General features: G+C 38.2%; 1 protein-coding gene across 4 annotated transcripts in view; it reads right to left on the reverse strand.

The window, feature by feature from the left end:
• Positions 1-24,210, reverse strand: part of AFF4 (ALF transcription elongation factor 4) — an 88,112-nt gene that overhangs the window by 21,478 nt on the left and 42,424 nt on the right. For all 4 annotated transcript variants that reach the window (XM_012442569.3, XM_012442720.2, XM_012442793.3 and 1 more), the window contains 5 exons: positions 7,336-7,372; positions 5,031-5,076; positions 1,611-1,665; positions 1,124-1,161; positions 261-423 (listed from right to left, as the gene is read on the reverse strand). In XM_012442569.3, the coding sequence (XP_012297992.1) occupies positions 261-423; positions 1,124-1,161; positions 1,611-1,665; positions 5,031-5,076; positions 7,336-7,372 (339 nt within the window). The remainder of the gene's footprint in view (positions 1-260; positions 424-1,123; positions 1,162-1,610; positions 1,666-5,030; positions 5,077-7,335; positions 7,373-24,210) is intronic.

The raw sequence follows: 24,210 nt of genomic DNA on the forward strand, positions 1-24,210 counted from the left end.
ATCATAAAAATAAAGACCAAACTAAAGATACACAATATTTTAGTGACCTGTAATATGATGCCAAGCAGTTCCTAATCTAGACCAAATTTCCTCAAACAACAAGGAACCATATGTTTCCTCCAAGGTACACAGTACAATTTCTTTTTGTCAGAATATGGAATCTTCTTTCCTTTACCTTTTATATTTAAATCAGGTCTTAAATGGACATCACCAAGAATCCTGAGAGGGCCTATGGAAGGTAGCCCCTCTCTCTGTCTCACCTCGGGAGATGCACTCTGGGATGGCTCATTTGCTTCACTGTCACTGGAACTACTTTCACTCTCTGAGTCAGATCCAGAGCTGCTTTCAGATCCACTGTGGCTACTAGAATCATCCCTGGAGTTATCTGCTCCTTCACTATTATGGTGTGAAGGTTCAGAGTTACTAAAAGAGATGAAACATAGAAATGTCCAAAGTTTATTTTACATTGACAACAGGAAAACATCCAAATCTGACACAACTTTCTTGTTTTGTTTTGTTTTTTGTCACACTCTGTCACCCAGGCTGGAGTGCAGTGGCATGATCCTCAGCTCACTCCAACCTCCACCTCCTGGGTTCAAGCAATTCTTCTCTTAGCCTCCTGAGTAGCTGGGACTACAGGCATCTGCCACCATGCCCAGCTAATTTTTGTATTTTTAGTAGAGACAGAGTTTCACCATATTGGTCAGGTGGGTCTCAAAATTCTGACCTCAGGTGATATGCCCGCCTTGGCCTCTCGAAGTGCTGGGATTACAGGCATCAGCCACCACACCTAGCCACAACTCTCTTTAAAATGTTTACTATTTGTTAGACTGTTATAATTTTATGAATCCAGAACTTCACTGTAAATGAAATGAATAATTCCTTTTAAAAGTTTCTGATGTGCTGCTTAGCTATTAATTCTCACCTTTTAAAAACAGTTTGAGGTATAATATACAAACCACCTACTTTAAGTGTATAACTCAATTATTTTTAGTTAATTTACAGAGTTGTACAACCACTATCAAAACTGATATTTACTTATAAGGCCACTTATTATATCCCTACAATGTTATCAGGCTGATCCAACTCTTACCAATAAAAGAGAAAAGAAAAGGATGCTCACCTTCCTGGTGTGCTCCTCGGCATTGTCTTATCACAATCCTAAAATTAAAGCATAAGAAGGAATCTGTGAATGAATAAACAGTATTCTATTTGCTTAGTGTGAATAATATCTGAACTCTTAACAATAAAAACTGGATTCTCTAATCTATGCAACAATGCTTAATTAACACTTAAACTGTTTTTACCTAAAGAGTAACTGAATTGCCAGTATAAGATCAAAAGCTTTGTTAATAGCTATTATTGTCAATGATCTACTGCTTCATGAGTATGTTCTGATCCATAATAAATGTGAGGAAAACCCAATTTTTAAAAAAAATATAAGAAAAAAATGGAGATTTAAATAGAGAGGAAAACTACAACATTTGTGTCAGAAAGCTTATAAGAAGAAACTTATTTTAAGTAATAAATGCATTATTCAATTATCATTTCTATAAGACACAATGAAAACACTATATGAGACTGGCAAAATAATACAATAGTAGACACACCTGTTCCCCATCACTGTCTTCACTGCTGCTTAGTTTTAAGTCATCTTTTAACATACTAGAGAGAAAAGGCAGAAAGGATTATTATTTTTGGAACAGTTTACATGGTATGCCAAAGTACTAAATTGTAGAAACAATCGCTGTGGTAGCCGAAGATTTAAGCAAAAAACGAAACACCAGTAAGTCTTACTCTACCTGGTTTGATTCAGTCTCAAAATTGAGAATGGAGGAATTTAACTATCTCATAAGCTCTAACCTTCCCATGAATAAAATATTCACCTTTTCTAATTAAACAAAAGCAACTTTCTATAAACTCTCATATTCAGTTCTGTAATCTCTAATTTTTCCCCTAATCATGCACACACATATTTATTATTAAAAATTAACACAGCCATACCCAACAATCCACTAGAGAGATATAAGTCCTAAAAAGAAGGAAGACAAAACGAAAGCATCAAGCAATTCTTTCTTTGTACCCTATGTTCCACAAAGAGAGGTTAGTATAACTGTTGACAACTGGGTAACTGTGAAAACCAGAACAGTTTCCTAAGCCAAAGTTTTACTTCATAAATGCCTTGCTATGAAAGAAACCGCCCTCTATAAATAAAAATTTCAGGTAAAAGCCTTGGCTATATAGCAGCAATGACTATGTATATATTTTTAAAACTCCTAAGTTCTGGCTGGGTGCAGTGGTTCACACCTATAATCCCAGCACTTAGGGAGGCCGAGGTGAGCAAATCACCTGAGGTCAGGAGTGAGACCAGCCTGGCCAACATGGTAAAACCTCGTCTTTACTAAAAATACAAAAATTAGCTGGGGGTGGTGGTGAGTGCCTGTAATTCCAGCTACTCAGGAGATTGAGGTAGGAGGAGAATAGCTTGAACCTGGGAGCTGGAGGTTGCAGTGAGCTGACATCCCATCACCGTGCTCCAGCCTGGGTGACAGAGCAAGACTCTGTCTCAAAAACAAAAACAAAAATAAAACCACCCAAGTTCCAGAATCTCCCTTGAGCAAAATTCAAATCAATTAAAAAACATACACAAATACCAAAAGCTAACTGTTTCTGGAATTTGTTTTTGAAAGTAAAATTAAAAGATACAAAATCAAAACTATTAAACTTAAAATTTTCTTTTTTTTTTTTTTTTGAGACGGGGTCTCGCTCTTGTTACCCAGGCTGGAGTGCAATGGCGTGATCTCGGCTCACCGCAACCTCCGCCTCCTGGGTTCAGGCAATTCTCCTGCCTCAGCCTCCTGAGTAGCTGGGATTACAGGCACGCGCCACCGTGCCCAGCTAATTTTTTTTGTATTAATAGAGACGGGGTTTCACAATGTTGACCAGGATGGTCTCGATCTCTCGACCTCGTGATCCACCCGCCTCGGCCTCCCAAAGTGCTGGGATTACAGGCTTGAGCCACCACGCCCGGCCTAAACTTAAAATTTTCTACACAGCCAACAAAACATTCCTTGTCTTTTTACAGAGGAGGAAAAATAAATACAAAGCTTAGGGAGAACTACAACTAGAAAAAGGTCTAATTTCTCATTACCAGTAATTCCATTATCTTTCTTAAAATTTCATGACTATCTCCAATTAGCGGGAAGGAAATCTAACACTCTAATAACTACTTGTACTTTCCCCATCAAAGCTTAACCTACATTTCTGTATCTGACCCTAAGTTCAAAATATTATATATAAAAGATCACCTTGAAATAAAGTAACCAGATGATTTTTAAAACAGACCCAATTAAATGGAACAGGGAAAAAAGAGTTTTCTTTCAGGCAAGGGCTGAGTACGTCTATCTCTATGACTGATTTTCCTCTAAGGAAATGTACTTACTCTTAATTCTCTCTGCCCTTATGATTTATAATGGCAGCTCAATGAACTTGTTTACACATGTGAATATGTCAAAGCTTTTACCAGACTGCTCAAGGCCCTGCACACACTTTTGTTCCCTTAGCAACCAAAGTGATAGGTACAAATATGTAAGTACAGAGCAGTTCTTTACATACAAATAAATATGATAATAGGAATATAATTTGAATTTTTCAGTGGGAGGGGGGTGCTTCTTGTGTTCATGTATTTTCATTCTTAGTTCTTATATTCAGCTGAAGTGCTACCAGGCTAGGGTCATCACAGTAGTTTGTGACTGTGGCATAGAAAGCTGGCACTATAGTCACTGTTTCTTTAGAACTTTAATCACTGAGTTAACTTGCAGTCTCAGGAATTCATTTTTTAAGCTGGAATTTATTTTCATCCAATACATTACCCTGTTACATTTTTAAAAATATATTCCTGGATCTACCAACAAAATAAAAATAAGAAAACTTAAAGACAGTACAAACTACGTTTGTTACTTAATCTAGTGGTTAAATGAAGGGCTTGGCTTAAAGAAAAATCATGTCTTTTTCTATTTTATGACTTCTTTATTAAATACAAATTAGGAATATACACACAAAAACATACCCATACAACTCTCAGATGAGGAAAAAAAAATTATCTCAGAGCAGAGGCAGGCAAACTGTGGCCACAAGCCAAATCCAACCTGCCACATTGTTATAAAGAGTGTGGCTGGAATATGGTCTACAGCTGCTTTCATATTACAGTGGCAGAGCTGAGCAGTTAAAACACAGACTATGTGGCTCTGAAAGCCTAAATATTTCACTATCTGACCCTTTACATAAAAGTTTGCATGCTCATGCCTTAAAAGATCAACATTTATTTTATTTTTAAATTTTGAGGCCGAGTATCACTCTGTGGTCCAGGCTGGAGTGAAGTGGTGCAATCTCAGCTCCCTACAACCCCAGCCTTCCAAGTTCAAGAGATTCTCCTGCCTCAGCCTTCCAAGTAGCTGGGATTACAGGCACTCGCCACCAAGCCTGGCTAATTTTTTGTATTTTTAGTAGAGAAGGGGTTTCACCACATTGGCCAGGCTGGTCTCAAACTCCTGACCTCACGTGATCCACCAGCCTTGGCCTGCCAAATGCCAGGATTACAGGTGTGAGCCACCTCACCCAGCCTCAATATTTCTAAGTATTGTTAAAAATACCCAGATATGGCCGGGCGTGGTGGGTCACGCCTATAATCCCAGCACTTTGGGAGGCTGAGGCGGGCGGATCACGACGTCAAGCGATCAAGACCATCCTGGTCAACATGGTGAAACCTTGTCTCTACTAAAAATACAAAAATTAGCTGTGCTTGGTGGCGTGCGCCTGTCGTCCCAGCTACTTGGGTGGCTGAGGCAGGAGAATTGCTTGAACCCGGGAGGGGGAGGTTGCAGTGAGCTGAGATTGCGCCACTGCACTCCAGCCTGGCGAAAGAGCGAGACTCCGTCTCAAAACAAACAAACAAACAAAAAAAACCCCAGATATTACAGGTAACTTTTATAAAAATGATAAACATGAAACTTATTAAGCAATAAACTTACGATTTAGACTGGTGCCCATTTGAAGTTTTAGAAGGATTATATCTTTCTGGAACAAAAACAATGAAGTGAGCAACTAAAGTATGGCTATTTAGACTGTAAAATGTCTATATAAAATATCTACCCTCAAATAAATGTAAATAAAACAATGAAATATAGCTCTTCATCCACCAAACAGGTAACACCTTCAAGCCCAATAATATGAGATACTGGTGACTACAGGGGAAATAAGCATGCATACATGTTGCTGGTAGGACTGTAAACTCATACTATCTTCTTGGATGGCAATCTGGTAATATACTATAACTATACTGCTAACTGACTTAGTATAATAAAAGGAATTTACATTACAGGTATAATCTTGAGAAACACACACACACACACACAGAGGAGTGTTTTCATAGCATAGTTTGTAACAGCAAAAACTGGAAAAAAAATGTCCATCAATATTTAAGGTGGAACTAAGAAATGGATATACAGATAAAGAAAGCATAATTTCCCAAAATACCTTATGACTAGTATAAATCTACCTTAATTAAGAAGTTACTGCTCTTGGCAACAAATTATGATAAATAGTGAAATAAATTATGCCTGCTCTTGTTACCCGTTGGAGTAACAAGGTTGGAGTGCAATGGCACAATCTTGGCTCACTGCAACCTCCATCTCGGGTTCAAGCGATTCTCCTGTCTCAGCCTCCCAAGTAGCTGGGATTACAGGCACCCGCCACCATACTCAGCTAATTTTTGTATTTTTAGTAGAGACAGGATTTCACCATATTGGCCAGGCTGATCTTGAACTGCTGACCTCATGATCTGCCTGCCTCGGCCTCCCAAAGTGCTGGGATTACAGGTGTGAGCCACCGTTCCCAGCCAGATACTTTCATATTATAACACAATTTTAAGATTAGAAGAATGAGCTAGAACTTTATGCTGATATAGAAATAGCTCTAAAACAAAGTGAAAAACACAAAGTAATAATGAGTAGAGGCAGCTTATAATCCCATTTGTGAACAGCTTTTAGGAAAGAGAATGGGAGAGGAGTAGAAGGACGAAATATTCTTAAAAGATGACGACTAGAAAAAACAAGCTGAGAAAAAGGAAATAAAAAGAAGAGAGAAAATATAAATGTTCTGGCCTACATCTAGCTATTTTCTGCATATTAACAATGTCAGGTCCCTTTTTCCTGTAGCTACAGCCTTTACGGTGGAACTAAGAAACGGATATATAGAAAAAGAAAAGCATACATCAAAAGAGGTATTCTTCTAGTTTAACCTCTGCATTAAGATCACTGAAGATAACAAATCAAGGATCAAAAAGTTCCACATTTTCATTTCCCAAAATACCTTATGACTAGTATAAATCTACCTTAATTAAGAAATTACTGCTCTTGGCAAAAGGAATACCCATTTTGTTACCGAGGTATATGGTGAAGCCCACACATTTGCAATGGTTCCTGATCTTACCACTCTCAGTCTACACAACCACCATCTCTTGGGACCATATTTGAATTCCCTAAGACTATCTTCCCTAGAAGTTCTTCTAACAGGCCAAAAGAGTAAGGGCAAAGGTGAGGGTATAGCAGGCAAAAGACTTTCTACCCAGATCAGAAAACCAAGGAAGAATAAACAGGGAATGTACAAATATAAGAAGAAAAGAGCCATGGTCAGCTAAATAAAATGACCCCTTCCTGTGTGGCATTTTACCATCATAGAACCAAGTATCTTCATGAAGAAAGTTAAAAGAAAGAATGACTCTTGAGTTTACGAGGTGCCCATCAAATTGTGTTCACTATTAGTTCTAATACTTAATAAAAGTAGTGTATGTTGATCTCCAATGACCTACAGTTATTGAATTTTTTAAAGCATAACAATTTTTCAGCTCAACCCATTACTACTCATTAGATCATAAAAATTAGGATATGAGGGCATGGTGGCTCACATCAGTAATTCCAACACTTTGGGAGGCGAGGTGGGTGGATCACTTGAGCTCAGGAGTTCGAGACCAGCCTGAGCAACATAGTGAGACCCTATCTCTATGAAAAATTTAAAAAATCAGCCAGGCATAGTAGCATGTTCCCAAAGTCCCAGCTACTCAGAAGGCTGAGGCAGGAGGATCACTTGAGCCCCGGAGATGGAGGCTGCAGTGAGCTACGACCACACCACTACATTCCAGAAAAAAAAAGAAAAAAAAAAAAGAAAACGGATATGACATGTAAAGTTATTGTTAAAGTTATATATGGTATGACCATGAAAACTGAATGTTCAATAAATAGCTTAATTTGAAAAACCAAGAGGGAAAGAAATACTCACTTTGTTCTCCAGGGCCAAAATTGGACTGCTGAGACTCCTAAGAAAAAGGAACATAATATTATACAAAGTGACACTAAAGAAGAAAGGTTAATCAGTGAAGAATGCTTAAATTACATAAAAACACTTTGAATACTTGAAAAAGCACAGAAAGAATATAATGATCCTATCTGATCAGCTCTGGCAATTTTGTGATCAATAATGGACTTTCCCAGAGATTAACACAAAAAGAATTAAGCCACCTAATAATTTTTATCATTCAATTCTTTCAGCAGCATCCATTGTAGTCATATTCTTATTTGGAGTCCTTTAGAAAGTAAATTCAATTTAAAATTCTTGGTTTTAAGAAAACACTTCATTTAAAACTAAAGGTAATACTGAAGACAGTGTACTAGGTGAAAATAGCTGCATAACCTTTATTCATTAAAAGCATACCACTTTTTTGGGAAGCCGAGGTGGGCAGATCACGAGGTCAGGAGATCAAGACCATCCTGGCCAATATGGTGAAACCCCATCTCTACTAAAAAACACAAAAATTAGCTGGGTATGGTGGCACGTGCCTGTAGTCCCAGCTACTTGGGAGGCTGAGGCAAAAGAATCACTTGAACCCAGGAGGTGGAGGTTACGGTGAGCTGAGATCATGCCACTGCACTCCAGCCTGGCGACAGAGCAAGACTCCATCTCAAAAAACCAAAAAACCAAAAAAACAAAACAAAACAAAACAAACAAAACAAAAAAACACCACTTTTATAGACTAAAAAACCCATACGAACATTTCCTTATCATTTTACTACCTCCTTCTCCCTGGTCCCAATATTTTATATACATTAGCAACTTGAAGAAGAGATGGTCATATACTTCCATGTAAGCCCTGTAACAGCATAGTGGCTGGCACTCAGGAAGCACCAATAGCAAGAAACCAAAATGTCACCCTCAGTAAAACATGGTTTTCCAAACTCAATTTTCATGACCAGAACAGCTGTTCCATATGTACAAACTTTGCATTTCTCAAAATTAAGTCTGGGTACAAGATGTAGCACCAAAATTACACAAATATTCCTAAAAGCCTACTTAAAAACAAGCATAATCTTCCTTTAGTTACAGAATTGTCTGTGAAAGAACAATCCAACTAGTAAGAAAGTAAAATATAGTTTTGCTGTTAAAAAACATTAAAAACTTATTTCTACAGTCAACTGATTTTCCAAGAGGATGCCAAGACCATTACATGATATCCTCTTAATAGTGCTAGGAAAACTGAATAGCCATAGGCAAAATAAAGCTGGGACTTTATATCATACCATATAAAAAAACTAATTCAAAATGGACCAAAGACCTGTAAATGTAAAAGCTAGAGCTATAAAATCCTTAGAAGAAAACATAGTGCCAATCCCAATGACCTGGGATTTGGCAAGATAAACTGGACTTAATTAAAATTAAGAACTTCTGTGCTTCAAATGATACTATCAAAAAAGTGAAAAGACAACTCAGAGAATGAGAGAAAATATTTGCAAATGATATCTCTGATAAGGGGCTGGTATCCACAGTATACTACAAAGAGCTCTTACAATTCAGTAATAAGACAATCCAATTAAAAAACAGGAAAAGAACCTGAATAAACATTTACCCAAGGAAGACATATAAATGGTCAATAAGCAGATGAAAAGATGTCTCACACTTGTCATCAGGGAAATACAAATCAAACCTACAAAGAGATATCACTTCACACCCACTAGGATGACTAGAATCAAAGACAGACCTAACAAGTGTTGACAAGGATGTGGAAAAATCAGAACCCTGGTAAGAATGTGAAATGGTACAGCTACTTTGGAAACATTCTGGCAGTTCCTCAAATAAGTTAACACAGAGTTACCAGATGACCCAGACATTCCACTCTTAGGTATATAACCAAACAAAATGTAAACATATGTCCACACAAACACTTCTACATAAGTGTTTATAGCAGCATTATTCATAATAGCCAAAAAGTGGAAACAACTCAAATGCCCAACAGCTGATGAATGTATGAACAAAATGTGACATACATCCATACACTGGAATAGTATTTGGCCATAAAAAGGAATGAAGTACTGTTACATGCTACAACTTAGATGAATCTTGAAAACATAATGTTAAGTGAAAGAATCTAGTCACAAAAGACCACATGCTACATTATCCTATTTATATAAAATGTTTACAACAGGGAAATCTATAGAGATAGAGTAGATTAATGGTTGCTTAAGGGTGGGAAGGAGGATAGAGGGAAAGAGGGATAACAGCTAAAGGGTACAGTTTCTTTTTGAGTTGATGATTTACAAATAAACTCAAAACTACTGAACTCTACACTTGAAGTAGGTGAATTACATGGTAAGTGAATCGCATCTCAGTACTGCTGTTAAAAACTCTAACTAGAGCAGTAGGCAAGAGGTCACTTTTGTGACTTCTGTTTAAAATGAAGATTCCAGGGTGGGTACGGTGGCTCACACATGTAATCCCAATACTTTGGGAGGCTAAGGTGGAAGAATTGCTTGATGCGAGGAGCTCAAGACCAGCCTGGGCAACATATCAAGACCCCATCTGTACGAATAATAAAAGTAAAATAAAATGAAGATTCCTTTACCCTCTTGAATTGCTTATTGTCTAATATTCATTTTACTTGGTGAATGGCTTAAAAGTTATTAGCTCTATATTCCAAGTAATCTCTGAGTTCTTTGTCTTATCTCTGACAAAGTCCCCAAATACTACTAGATTCTGTCTCTTAAACACCCACCAAAGGCAAGACCATCTGAACTGGAAAAAGATTCAGGTCCTCATCTTTTTTACCTACAGTGGCCTTCTAATGGATCTTCCTGGCTCTAGTCTTTCTCCTTCACTCAACTATAGCCTCCAGTTTACCCTTCTACAGCCCAAGTCTTAGTATGTGTCATCACTGCTTGCCTACTTTTTGTAGAACCTCCAATGACTCTTTGTTTTTCCTAGTATGAAACCCAAACTCCCTGGCATCATACTTACTCGTGTATCAAAGTACTGAGAAAACAGAATAAGCAAAAACTGACAAGGGCTCTGTCCCCAAGGAGCATAACACCTATTTGGATGTCAGTATGACTACCTTTGCAAATAGTCATGCAAATCAAAGTAAAATGGCAACTGTGATAAGTACAATAAAGGGAAAATACACAGAGTTATATTAAGAGTTTGTAATTGTGTGTGTCTGTGTGTATGGGGCGGCGGTGGGGGTGGGAGAGAGATCTAGCCAGGAAGATGATCAAAGGCTTCCCTGAGGGACCTGCCATTCAGATTGAAGTTTGAAGGATATGTAGGAAATAAACTGGGAAAGGAGGAGATAGGCAAAGTGCCGTAGGAAGAGAGAAAACATGTATAATGCCAGCTTAAAAGGAAGTTCCTAATACAAGGAACTTAAAGGCAGCCCACAGAGAGGAAAAAGTACAGGTGGAAGAGTGGTAAGATATGAAACTGAGACCTAAAAAGCAACATCACACAGTTTATAGACCTTGTAGACCATATTAAAGACCTGTGTGTGTGCAGCTTATTAAGGAGAAGAGTCACGCAACTGTATCTGCATGCTGTGAAGACCATCTCGCCTACTAAGTGGAGAACAGCTTTACGAAAGCTAGGATGGCGTTAAGGATACAAAATGAGGTACTAGAGTAGTAGTACCAGTAGAAGCTGTAGCTTAAACAAGTTTGTCCTCAGGCTTTTTATCATGTACTCTATTACTAAGAAATTTTTCCATTTATATCTCTAAAATATGTACAGAGTATGCATTACTACTTAACTAACATATGTATAAGGTTACAATATTGCAATTTTAAAGGCATAAGATAAAAATTAACATTTTTAATTTTTAAATTATATTTATGAATGACAACAAAAACTGTTCTTACACACAAAAATATAACGCTTCAAAGGTATGACTAAGCCTTTTGGTCGGAACCACCATCTTCCAGTAATTAAATGACAAACACAAAGGGAAAGAGGAGAGGCACTCAATGTATGTTCTCTAGGCCTTTTAGAAAACATGGAGTTGTTCCTTTGGCCACGTATATGCGAATCTATAAGAAAGGTGATATTGTAGACATCAAGGGAATGGGTACTGCTCAAAAAGGAATGCCTCACAAATGTTATCATGGCAAAACTGGAAGAGTCTACAATGTTACCCAGCATGCTGTTGGCATTGTTGTAAACAAACAAGTTAAGGGCAAGATTCTTGCCAAAAGAATTAATGTGCGTATTGAGCACATCAAGCACTCTAAGAGCCGAGATAGCTTCCTAAAAACGTGTGAAGGAAAATGATCAGAAAAAGAAAGAAGCCAAAGAGAAAGGTACCTGGGTTCAACTGAAGCGCCAGCTTGCTCCACCCAGAGCAGCACACTTTGTGAGAACCAATGGGAAAGAGCCTGAGCTGCTGGAACCTATTCCCTATGAATTCATGGCATAACAGTTGTTAAAAAAAAATAAAAGACCTCTGGACTGTAAAAAAACAAACAAACAAAAAAAACAAAAGTATGACTAAGACTGACTTATTCTGACATCTGGTTTCAATAGATGCCACAAAGATATAGTTATACTCATGGAAGAAATACTATGCTTATTAAATCATAGTACCAAAATTTCAGTCCTGCACATTATGTAAAGGATTCTACTGAAGTTGAATTCGATTTCCATGTTCTCTGGTATAAATCACTTAGGAAAATTAATTAAAAGGTTGCATTTTAATATTTTTAGCAAATAGGTTCAAACCACTGAATAGAATTTTTTGTTCAGCTCTTTAAAGTTTGCACTTTAGTAACCGTGGTTATTGGTAACAAAAAACTAAAAATACATAAACAATGACAATATTATTTTTAAGTGTTATTTTCCTAACGAGTATATTTTTTAAGGGAGCAGTTACTTCATTCATTGTTAAAACACTGTCTTTTTTTTTTTTTTGAGATGGGAGTTTCATAGTTGTCACCCAGGCTGGAGTGCAATGGCGTGATCTCTGCTCACTGCAACCTTTGCCTTTTGGGTTCAAATGATTCTCCAGCCTCAGCCTCCCAAGTAGCTGGGATTACAGGTGCGTGCCACCACACCCAGCTAATTTTTGTATTTTTAGTAGAGATGGGGTTTCTCCATGTTGGCCAGGCTGGTCTTGAACTCCTGATCTCAGGTGATCTTGGGCCCACCTTGGCCTCCCAAAGTGCTGGGATTATAGGCATGAGCCACCACACTCAGCCAACATCGTCTTTACTCTGAAGAGAGAAACGGTTTAATTAATTTTTTAAAAATACATTACAAAAAGACACATATGGCATACTTGGTGGTGGTGTGTATGTGTGTGCATGTATGAGAGAGAGAGGGACAGAGAGAGAGACAAAAAGAGACAGGTGCCTAACTCATTTTTAACTGGAATAACTGACATGACAAAATAACTTCTATGTTAGTGTAAAAAATATTCAGATTCACTCATTTCATTATAGAACACATTGTACAGAGCATGATTTTATATCTGAGTTGAAGATATTCCACAGTTCCAGACATTTCTGCATTGCTGCAACAGTACAACTGTGCATAAACTGCACTTGTACCATAACTCTTGCCTTGCTCTAGGCTCCTTTTTATAGTTCCTGTTAAAGCAGCCCCTATATCAATAGTAGCATATGGAAGGGGAAGGAAAAGAGGGAAGGAGATGGGGAGGAGAACATGGTAAGATAAAGATTTGTGAAGCACCTAGGTAAAGAAGGTCTAGGTAAAGAACAGTGTAACCTCCTGTAGGATGCTATCCCCAAATTCCCTAGGTGTAACAGCTTTCTCCCTTCTCTGTCCTCTCACTGGACAAGTATCACACAGAGCTTTTAGGTATATTATACATGAAGTTGTACCCACTGAAATTCGGAGAATGAGATAAGCTTAAGCAACAATCAGTCAGCAGCTAACTGAGGTGTCTTACAAACACCAAAATCTAAACACTGTTACCTGAGTATATATACCCAACTCAGTTAACAAACATTCATTGAAAAGCTACTTCATGCCAGAACTATTCTAAGCATTGGCATAACATTTTCCTATGTTCTTTAAATATCCATCGTAGTTAAACCAAAAACATTTAAATTGTACAGTGTTCTGTCTCCAGTGTCAAGAACACTGCTGGAGGTTGTTCCAAACATATGGTGAATAAGTGCAAAGGCAATGAAAATCTTTAATATTCTTTAAACTATCACTGGAAAATCTCCCAAGCTATCCCTGACTATACACATATTCTCTGATTCCCTCTGGTGCCAGTGAAGTAGTGGTGCTCTATTCTAAAGCTACTCTGCTCTACTTGGGCACTGAATTTCAACCACTCTTGTGAAGATTTCCTAAGATTACCTGCTCTCTTTCCCACGTATCATTTGTTTTTCCCTTTCTACTAAACCATCAGCATATAACAAAATAATCTTCATCTTATAAAAACACTCCCCTGACATCACCACACAGTTCTTGGTACCACATTCTCTGTTCCTTTTTACAGTAAATTTTTCTAGCCCTGGTGCAGCCCCACGTGGCCTGGCCCTGGACCTGTGGGCATTCGGGGTGCTTTTAAAAAAAATGCTTCAAAGACACTTACTCTGATCTTTTGAGCCTAGTATACAATTAGTCTTTTACCCTCATCTTTCTACTAAAAATCTTTGTTAATAAAGAACAAATTGTCAAATCTAACACCAGGAACACAGTAAAAAGTTAATAAGTATCTGTTGAATAAATATATAAGCATTATCAAATTTGCATACATAAAAACATGTCTAACATAAAATACATATTAAATGTCTAATAGTAGATTATACATCGCAGAACAACAGATTAGTAAACCTGAAGACACAGCAATACAAACCATCTAAAATGGAGCAATAAAATAGGAGACTCCCCCGCAAAAAAAAAAAAGAAAGAAAAAGAACACAGCATTAGTAAACTCTGGGACAACTTTAAGGCGCCTAATATACATGTAATTGGAGTCCCTGAAGAAGAGAAAAGGGAAGGAGAGGATAAAAAAAGTTTTTTGAGTAATTATAGCAAGTTACCCAAATTTGATGGAAACTGTAAGACCAAAGTTTCAAGAAGCTGAACAAACCCCAAGCACAAGAAAGATAAAGAGAACTATACCGGGACAGATCATAACTGAACAGATTAAAAGCAATGATCAAAAACTTAAAGGCAGCGCGCCCCTGCCCCCCACAAAAAAGGACACTTTGCATATAAAGAAAGAAAAGAATGACATCAAAGTACATATCAGAAACAATGCAAGTTGGCAGACAGTGGGATAAGATCTTCAGCCTAGAATTCTATAGCCAGCAAAAACACTTTAAAAAATAAAATAAAAATGGAAAAGTAAAATAAAAATTTATTTAAAGTACTCAAAGAAATATTTTAAAAAGTCCTCCAGACAGAATTAAAATGGGCCAGGCATGGTGGCTCATGCCTGTAATCCCAGCACTTCGGGAGGCAGAGACGGGCGGACCACCTGAGGTCAGGAGTTTGAGACCAGCCTGGCCAACATGGAGAAACCCCACCACTACTAAAAATACAAAAAAAAAAAAAAAAAAAAAAAAATTTAGCTGGGCAGGGCGGCAGTCGCTGTAATCCCAACTACTCTGCAGGCTGAGACAGAAGAATTGCTTGAACTGCGGGGGCAGAGGCTGCAGTGAACCAAGATTGCACCACTGCACTCCAGCCTAGGTGACAGAGCAAGACTTTTGTCTCAAAAAAAAAAAAAGAAAGAAAGAAGAGATAATAGTGTGTTTATCTGATTATTTTGAGACAGGGTCTCACTGCCACCCAGACTGGAGTGCAGTAGTGTGATCATGGCTCACTGCAGCCAAGATCTCCAGGGCTTGAGCTATCTTTCCATGTCAGACTCCTGAGCAGCTGGGACCACAGGTACGTACCACCACACTCAGATAATTTTTTTATTTTTTTGTAGAGACAGGGTTTCACTATGTTGCTGAGGCTGGTCTCAAACTCCTAGACTCAAGTGATCCTCCTTCCTTGGACTCCCAAAGTGCTGGGATTATAGGTGTGAACCACTGCACCCAGCCTAAAAGATTAAATAGATAGTTTAAATAAAAAATAGTAACATTGTGCCATTTATATCTTACGTGGGAGTAAAACATAAACAAGAATAATACAGATAATACAGATTCTAGGAGGGGAGAAATGCAAGTATAATGATAATAGGGTCTTATACAGTAGAAAAGGATGGTATAAAATCACTTGTAGAGGCTGTTAAAAAAAAAAAACCTGATGAGACAAACAGAAATCAAAAAGCAAGACAGTAGATTTAAGCCCAACTATATCAATAATTACATTAAATGTAAGTGGTCTGAACACCCTGATTAAAGAGCAGAGTGTCAGATTATATTTAAAAAGCACAACAAAATAATATACTACCTACAAGAAATGCATTTTAAATATAAGAACATAAATAGGTTAAAAGCAAAAGGTTGGAAAAATGTATAACATACTAACATTAAATAAAAGAAAGCTGGAGCTGGTCATGTTAATATGAAAGTAAATTTTACAGCAAAGAATATTATCAGGTTTAAAAGGGGTCATTTCATAATAATACAGGCTCAATTCATTAAAAGGTAACAATCCTTAGTGTTTATGTACCTAAAAACAGATTTTGAGAGAGCATGAAGAAACAAAGCAAGAACATACATACAAATTCAAATTATCATTGAAGATTAACTCTCAATAATAGATAACTGATATAATAGAATTAAAATGAGTAAGAATATAAAAGATTAGTATAGCCCTATAAGCCAACTTAACCTAACAGGATACTCCACTCAACAATAGCAAAATAAGCATTCTTTTCTTTTCTTCTTTTTGAGATAGGGTCTTTCTCTGTCATCCAGGCTGGAGTACAGTGGCATGATCATGGCTCACTGCAGCCTTGACCTCTTGTGCTCAGGCAATCCTCTTGTTTCAGCCTCCTGAGTAAATGGGACTACAGGTGCCTGCCACCATGCCCTGCTGATTTTTTAAATTTTTTTTAAGAGATGAGGTCTTGCTATATTACCTAGGTTGGTCTCAAACTCCTGGCCTCCAGGGATCCTCCCACCTCAGCCAAGCGTTGGGATTACAAACATGAGCCACCACACTGGCTGAAATACACATTCTTTTAGAGTGTACACAAAACATTAGCCAAAAAAGACAATAATCTGGGATATAAAATAAGTCTCAATAAATGTAAAAAGATTCATCTCATATAATGTATGATCCATTACCATAATGGAACTAAATTACAAATCAATAACACAAAATATGTCAAAAATATCCAAATATTTGGGAACAAACACAATTAGAAATAATCCAAAAAACAAGAAATCAGGCAGGGCATGGTAGCTTATGCCTGTTATCCCAGCACTTTGGGAGGCCAAGGCGGGCAGATCACTTCAGGTCAGGAGCTCCAGACCAGCCTGGCCAACATCATGAAACCCCCTCTGTACTAAAAATACAAAAACTAGCCGGATGTGGTAGTGTACCCCTGTAATCCAGCTACTAGAGAGGCGGAGGCAGGAGAATCACTTGAATCCAGGAGGCAGAGATTGCAGTGAGCTGAGATCAAGCCACTGCACTCTAGCATGGGGACAAGAGCGAAACTCCATCTGGAAAAAAAAAAAAAAGAAAGAAAATACAAAATCAAAAGGTGTTTTTTTCTTGTTTTCAGGTTGCCCAGGCCAGAGCGCAATGGCTCCATCTCAGTTCACTGCAACCTCCGCCTCCTGGGTTCAAGCGATTCTTGTGCCTCAGTCTCTCAAGTAGCTGATGCCACCACCCTCCCCCACCAGCTAATTTTTGTACTTTTAGCAGAGATGGGGATCCACCATGTTAGCCAGGCTGATCTTGAACTCCTGACCTCAGGTTATCCACCCACCTGGCCTCCCAAAGTGCTGGGATTAACAGGTGTGAACCACTGCACCCGGCCCTCAAAAGGTATTTTAAACTGACTAAAAATGCTTGAACCTGGGAGGTAGAAAAAAAAAAAAAAAAAGGTTGCAATGAGCCAAGATGTGCCACTGCACTCTAGCCTGGGCAACAGAGCAAGATACCATTTCAAAAAAAAACCAAAAAAGAACAAATTAAGCCAAAAGAAAACAGAAAAGTAAAAGATCAGGATAGAAATCAGTGCAATAAAAAACAAAACAACAGAGAAAGAAAATGCAGCTCTCAAGAAAACCGACAATCTCTAGTGAGAGCAATCAAAAAAAAGACAAGAAAACAAATTACCAGACTCAGGAATAAGAGAAGTGCTATCATAACAACATATGTTAAATGTATAAGAGAATATTATAAAAAAAAACTTACAGCCATTTGTTAACGTTGGCAATTCATAGATAAAATGGACAAGTTCTTTGAAAGATAAAAACCAAAGATCATTCAAGGAGAAAAACATGAGTAGCCCTATAGCCACCAAAGAAGTCTAATTTTTGCTTAAAATCCATCTTACAAAGAAAGCTTATATCCAGAGGTGAATTTTAACAAATACTTAAATAAAAACTACCAATTCTATACAAACTATTGCAGAAAATGGAAGAGAAAGCAATTATTTCCCAATCCATTCTGTAAGGCTATTATTACTCAGATGCCAAAACAAGGCAAGGATATGAAACCATCCTCACAGGATTAAACAGAATTCTGGACAGAAATATAGTTATAATTAAGCATTAATTATACTGTACTTTGACCCACTTCTCTGTAATCACTGAAAATTGACCACTGGCATGCCCATTGTTCCTACAGATAGAATTTCTGACATTAGAAACGTACGGCTTTTATTTAAGAATTGCTTACGGCCAGGTGTGGTGGCTCACATCTGTAACCCCAGCACTTTGGGAGGCCAAGGCAGGAGGATCACGAGTTTGGGACCAGCCTGGGCAACATGGTGAAAACCTGTCTCTACTAAAACATACAAAAATTAGCTAGGCATGGTAGCAGGGCCTGTACTTCCAGCTACTTGGGAGGCTGAGGCAGGGAGAATCACTTGAGCTTGAGAAGCATAAGTTCATATTGTGCCACTGCACCCTAGCCTGGGTAACAGAGTAAGATGCAGTCTTTAAAAAAAAAAAAAAAAAAAAAAAAAATCACTTAAGCAGGACAGTCTCAGTGGCTCATACCTATCATCCCAGTGCTTTGTGAGGCCTAGGCAGGAGGATTGCTTTGGGCCAGGAGTTTGAGACCAGCCTGGGCAACATTGTGGGATCCCCATTTCCACAAATTGATTTATTTTTTTAATCAAAAGAGTTGCTCAAGCACAGTAGAACAGCTGAAGCCAACCAGTTTAAAGATCACACAAAGATGTAAAGATACATCTAGCTATCTCATGATTTCACCCAGCATTCTTTGACCAACAATGATCTTAATCCTTCAGTCCACTCCAAAATCCTTAAAAGCCATGGTCTCAACTCCTTGGGAAGATAGATTTGCTGTTTCCTCCCATCTTTGTTTGAAGGCCCTATAATCAAACTCTTTCTCTGCAGCAACCCAGTGTCTCTGTTATTGACTTGCTGTGTGCATCAGACAACAGACCTACTATGGTTGCAGATATAAGAGAATAATACAGACTAAAATAGCTCACGAAAACAGATGCAAAATTTAGAAAAAAATTTTAAAATCAAATTCAACATTATAAAAAAATACATGATGACCAAGTAGAGTTTATACCAGGAATGTAATATTGATTTAACATTTAAAATTTAACCAATGTATTCAACATGTTAATACAAACCAAACAGGAAAATCTGATGATCATTCCAACAGATTTAAAAGTATTCAACAAAATTCAAAAATCATTCCTAATGAGAACTCTTAGGCAAAGAGGAAGAGAAGAACTTCCTCAATGTAATAAATGACATCAATAAAAAGCCCACAGTTAACATCACACTTAATGGTGAAAGACTGAATACTTTCTCCTCTATGGTAAAAAATAAGACAAGAATGTCTAATTCGCTACTGGCAGTCAACATCATACTAGAGATTCTAGCCAGTGCAATAAAGCAAGAATATAAAATAAGGCATCTGTTTGAAACAAACATTGTAAAATCTTTATTCACAGGTAAAATGACTAAGTAGTAAATCTATAGTATCTACAAAAGTGCTATTAAAATTAAGTAAATTTAGTAAAATTGCAAGATAAAACATAAAATTATACAAAAAAGGCATGTCTTTTTTTTTTTCCGAGATGGAGACTTACTTCATTGCCCAGGTTGGACTGCAGTGGCACGATCTTGACTTAGTGAAACCTTTGCCTCCCTGGGTTCAAACAATTCTCTTGCCTCAGCCTCCCAAGTAGCTGGGATTACAGACATGTGCCACCACACAAGCCTAATTTTTGTATTTTTTAGTAGAAATGGGTTTCACCATGTTGGTCAGGCTGGTGTCAAACTCCTGACCCAAGGTGATCCACCCTCCCTAGCCTCCCAAAGTGCTGGGATTACAGGCATGGGCCAAAACATCCAGCCCATGAAACGTTATTTCTATAAACTAGCAAGGAAAAATCAGATACTAAAATTTTTATAAAAGTCCATTATAATACCATTTAAAAAATCAAACAGGGCTGGGTACAGTGGCTCATGCCTGCAATCCCAGCACTTTGGGAGGCTGAGGCAGGCAGAACACTTGAGGCCAGGAGTTTGAGACTATCCTGGCCAACATGGAAAAACCCATCTTTACTAAAAACATAAAAATTATCTGAGTGTGGTGGTGCAGGCCTGTAATCCCAGCTACTTGGGAGGCTGAGGCTACAGTGAGCCAAGATTGTACCACTGCACTCCCGCCTGGGTGACAGAGCAAAACTCTGTTTCAAAAAAAAAAAAAGCCAGCCATGGTGGCTCACGCCTGTAATCCCAGCACTTTGGGAGGCCAAGGCAGGCGGATCACCGGCTGTCAGGAGTTTAAGACTAGCCTGGCCAACATGGCAAAACCTCGTCTCTACTAAAAATACAAAAATTAGTCGAGCATCATGGTGGGCGCCTGTGATCCCAGTTACTTGAGAGGCTGAGGCAGAATAGCTTGAACACAGGAGGCGGAGATTGCAGTGAGCACCACTGTACTCTAGCTTGGATGACATAGTGCAACTCTGCCCCTCTCCCAGGAAAAAAAAAAAAAAAAGATTAACTCTGACAAAAGATGTAAAAATCTATATAATGAAAACTACAAAACAATACTGAAAGAAATTAAATTAGACCAAAATAGAGATAAATAAGGACTCATGGGTCAGAAAACTCAATATTACTAAGACGTCAATTCTCCCCAAATTGATCTATAGATCCAACACAACCCTTGTCAAAATCTCACAAGGTTTTTATGTTGAAATTGATATAGTGTTCTTTTTTTTTTTTTTTTTTTGAGACAGAGTCTTTCTCTGTCACCCTGGCTAGAGGTACAGTGGCCCTTATCTTGGCTGACTGCAACCTGTCTCCCTGATTCAAGTGATTCTCCTGCCTCAGCCTCCTGAGTAGCTGGGATTACAGGTATGCACCACCACGCCCCATGCCCAACTAATTTTGTATTTTTAGTAGCGAAGGGATTTCAACATGGTGGCCAGGCTGGACTCAAACTCCTCCTTAGGTGATCTACCCACCTTGGCATCCCAAATTGCTGGGATTACAGGTATGAGCTACTATGCCTGGTCTAAAATTCTTATGAAAATGCAAAGGGCCTAGAAAAGTCAAATCTACTTTGAAAAATACTAATATAATTTGAGGATTGACAATGCAGTAACTTTACAGTAATCCTGAAGTCAAATCATCTAGAAAGGCTGATATTGGCACCATGAGAGACAAACAGGTTAATAAAACATAACAAAGTTAGAAATGCACCACATATAGTATCAACTACAACTGCTAAGACAATTCAATGGAGAGAGAAGGCTTTTAAATAAATACGCTAATTGGATATGCACATACAAGAGGATAAAACTTCATTTCATATATTGTCACAATATAGAAAAATTAGCTTAAGATAAATCATAGATCCAAATATAAAACCTAAAACTATAAAAAAACTAGGAAAGGCTGGGCACAGTGGCTCATGCCTATAATTTTAGCACTTTGGGAGGCCAAGGCAGGCAGATCACTTTGAGCTATAGAGTTCAAGACCAGCCTGGGCAAAATGGCAAAACCCCATCTCTACTAAAAATACAAAAATTAGCCAGGAGTGGTGGCACGCACTTGTAATTCCAGCTATTCCAGAGGCCAAGACATAAGAATTGCTTGAGCCCAAGAGGCAGATGTTGTAGTGAGCCAGGATTACACCACTGTATTCCAGCCTGAGTGACAGAGTGAGACTCCCTTTCAAAAGAAAAAAAAGTCTAGGATAACTGAGAGCAGAGTCCCAACTATGCAGGAAGCAGAGGAGGTGGGAGGATTACCTGAGCCACAAGTAAAAGACTAGCCAGGGCAGCATGAGACCCTGTCTCTTATTTAAATAAGAAAAAAAAAAGAAGTCCAGGAAATAATGTAAGAAGATTTGGGTTAGGCAAAAAAATTTTCTTTTTTTTTTTTTTTTTGAGAGGAAGTCTTGCTCTGTGACCCAGGCTGGAGTGCACTGGTGCATTCTTGGCTCACTGCAACCCTCGCCTCCTGGGTTCATGCGATTCTCCTGCCTCAGCCTCCTGAGTAGCTGGGATTATAGGTGCTTGCTACCATGCCTGGCTAAGTTTCGTATTTTTAGTAGAGTCGGAGTTTCTCCATGTTGCCAATACTGGTTTGGAACTCCTGACCTCAAGTGATCCACTTGTCTCAGCCTTCCAAAGTTCTGGGATTACAGGTGTGAGCCACTGCACCCAGCCGGCAATATTTTTTTTTCTTTTTTTTTTTGAGACAAGGTCTCACTCTGTCACCTAGGCTGGAGTGCAGTGGCATAATCGTGGCTCACTGCAGCCTCAACCTCCCAAGCTCAAGCGATCCCCCGAGTAGCTGGGACTACAGGCCAGGCCACCATGCCTGGCTAATTTTTATATTTTTTGTAGAAGTGGGTCTTGCCTGTTGGCCAGGCTAGTCTCACACTCCTGGCCTCAAGTGATCTACCCACCTCGGCCTCCCAAAGTGCTAGGATTACAGGCGAGAGCCACCTCACCCGACCAGGCAAAGACTTCTTAAGACACCAAAAACATGACCTGTAAAAGAAAACCCTGAAGTAGACTTTATAAAAATTAATATGTGTTCTTAGAGAGACACTATTAAGAGAATGAAAAGTTAATCTACAAAGCAAGCAAACAAATTTCCAAATCACATATATGATAATAGCAGTAAGAATCTTTGCCCATTTCAAAATGGGCAAAATATTCAGACACTGCACCAAAGAAGATAAACAAATGGCAAATAAGTACATGAAAAGATGCTCAAGATAATCTGTCTCTAGAGAAATGTAAATTGAAATCACAATGAGGTGCCACTATAATACTGCTAGAAGGGTAAAATTTTAAAAGAATGACCATATCAAGTGTTATTAAGGACACGGAATAATTGGAACTCTCATATACTGCTGGCAAGAATATAAAATGGTTCAACCACTTTGGAAAACAGTATGAGAGTTGTAAGAAGTTAAATTTCCTCCCACCCCCAGACAAGGTCTCACTCTGTCACCCAGGCTGGAGAGTAGTGGCATGATCTCTGCTCACTGCAGCCTCAACCACCTGTGGTCAGGCAATCCTCCCACATTAGCCTCCTGAGTGGCTAAAACTACAGGCCTGTGCCACTATGCCTGAGTAATTTTTTTAAAAAATTTTTTTGTGGAGACAGAGTGTCATTATGTTGCCTACACTGGTCTCAAACTCCTGGACTCAAGTGATCTTCCTGCCTCAACCTCTCAAAGTGCTAGGATTACAGGTGTGAGCTATAGACACCTACCATATACCTAACCACCCCACTAATAGGTATTTATCAAAAAGAAATAAAAGTATGCCAGGCATAGTGGCTCATGCCTGAATCTCAGCAATTTGAGAGGCCAAGGCAGGAGGATTGCTTGAGACCAGGAGTTCAAGACCAGCCTGGGCAATGTGGCAAAACCTCGTCTCTACAAAAAAAAATGCAAATTAGCCAGACATAGTGGCATGCACCTGTAGTCCCAGCTACTTGGGAGGCTGAGCTGAGAGACTGCTTGAACCTGGGAGTTTGTGGCTGTAGTGAGCCATGATCATGCCACTGCACTCTAGCCTGGACAACAGAGTGAGACCTTGTCTTAAAAAAAAAAAAGAAAAGAAAAGTATATGTTCATACAAAGATTTATACACAAATATTCACATCAGCTTTATTTTTAATAGCCAAAAACTAGAAGGAATCCAAACGTCCATTAATAGGTAATTAAGTAAATTGTGATGCCATATAATTAAATATTACTTTAGTAATAAAAAAGAATGATCTACACATGCAATGATATGGATGAATCTCAAAATAACAGTGCTGAGTGAAAGAAAGCCAGAACAAAAGAGACAGTACATATAGAATCCTTCCATTTATACAAAATTCTTGAAAATACAAACTAATCTATACTGACAGAAGTCAGATTACTGGCTGCCTAGGGATGGGAGGGACCAGGAATGGAAGGAAGAAAGCATTATATAAGGATCATATAGAAACTTTTGGTAGTGACTAACATATTCATTATCTTGATTGTGTTGACAGTTTCCCAGTTGTGCACGTATGTCAAAACTTATCAAAGTGTATACTTTAAATATATGCCATTTCTTAAATGTCAATCTTCAATAAAGTTATATAAAAGATATTTCACTATTTAAATGTTTAAAATAATATGCCATGAAGTTTTTAACATACATAAATAACACATATAACAACGGAATGAAGAGAGAAATAAAGTTATGCTGTTATAAAGCAATTAAGC

Source organism: Aotus nancymaae, unplaced genomic scaffold, assembly GCF_030222135.1.
Source record: "Aotus nancymaae isolate 86718 unplaced genomic scaffold, 86718_ANA_hifiasm-v0.15.2.pri h1tg000064l_1, whole genome shotgun sequence".
In the NCBI taxonomy this organism is placed as follows: domain Eukaryota; kingdom Metazoa; phylum Chordata; class Mammalia; order Primates; family Aotidae; genus Aotus; species Aotus nancymaae.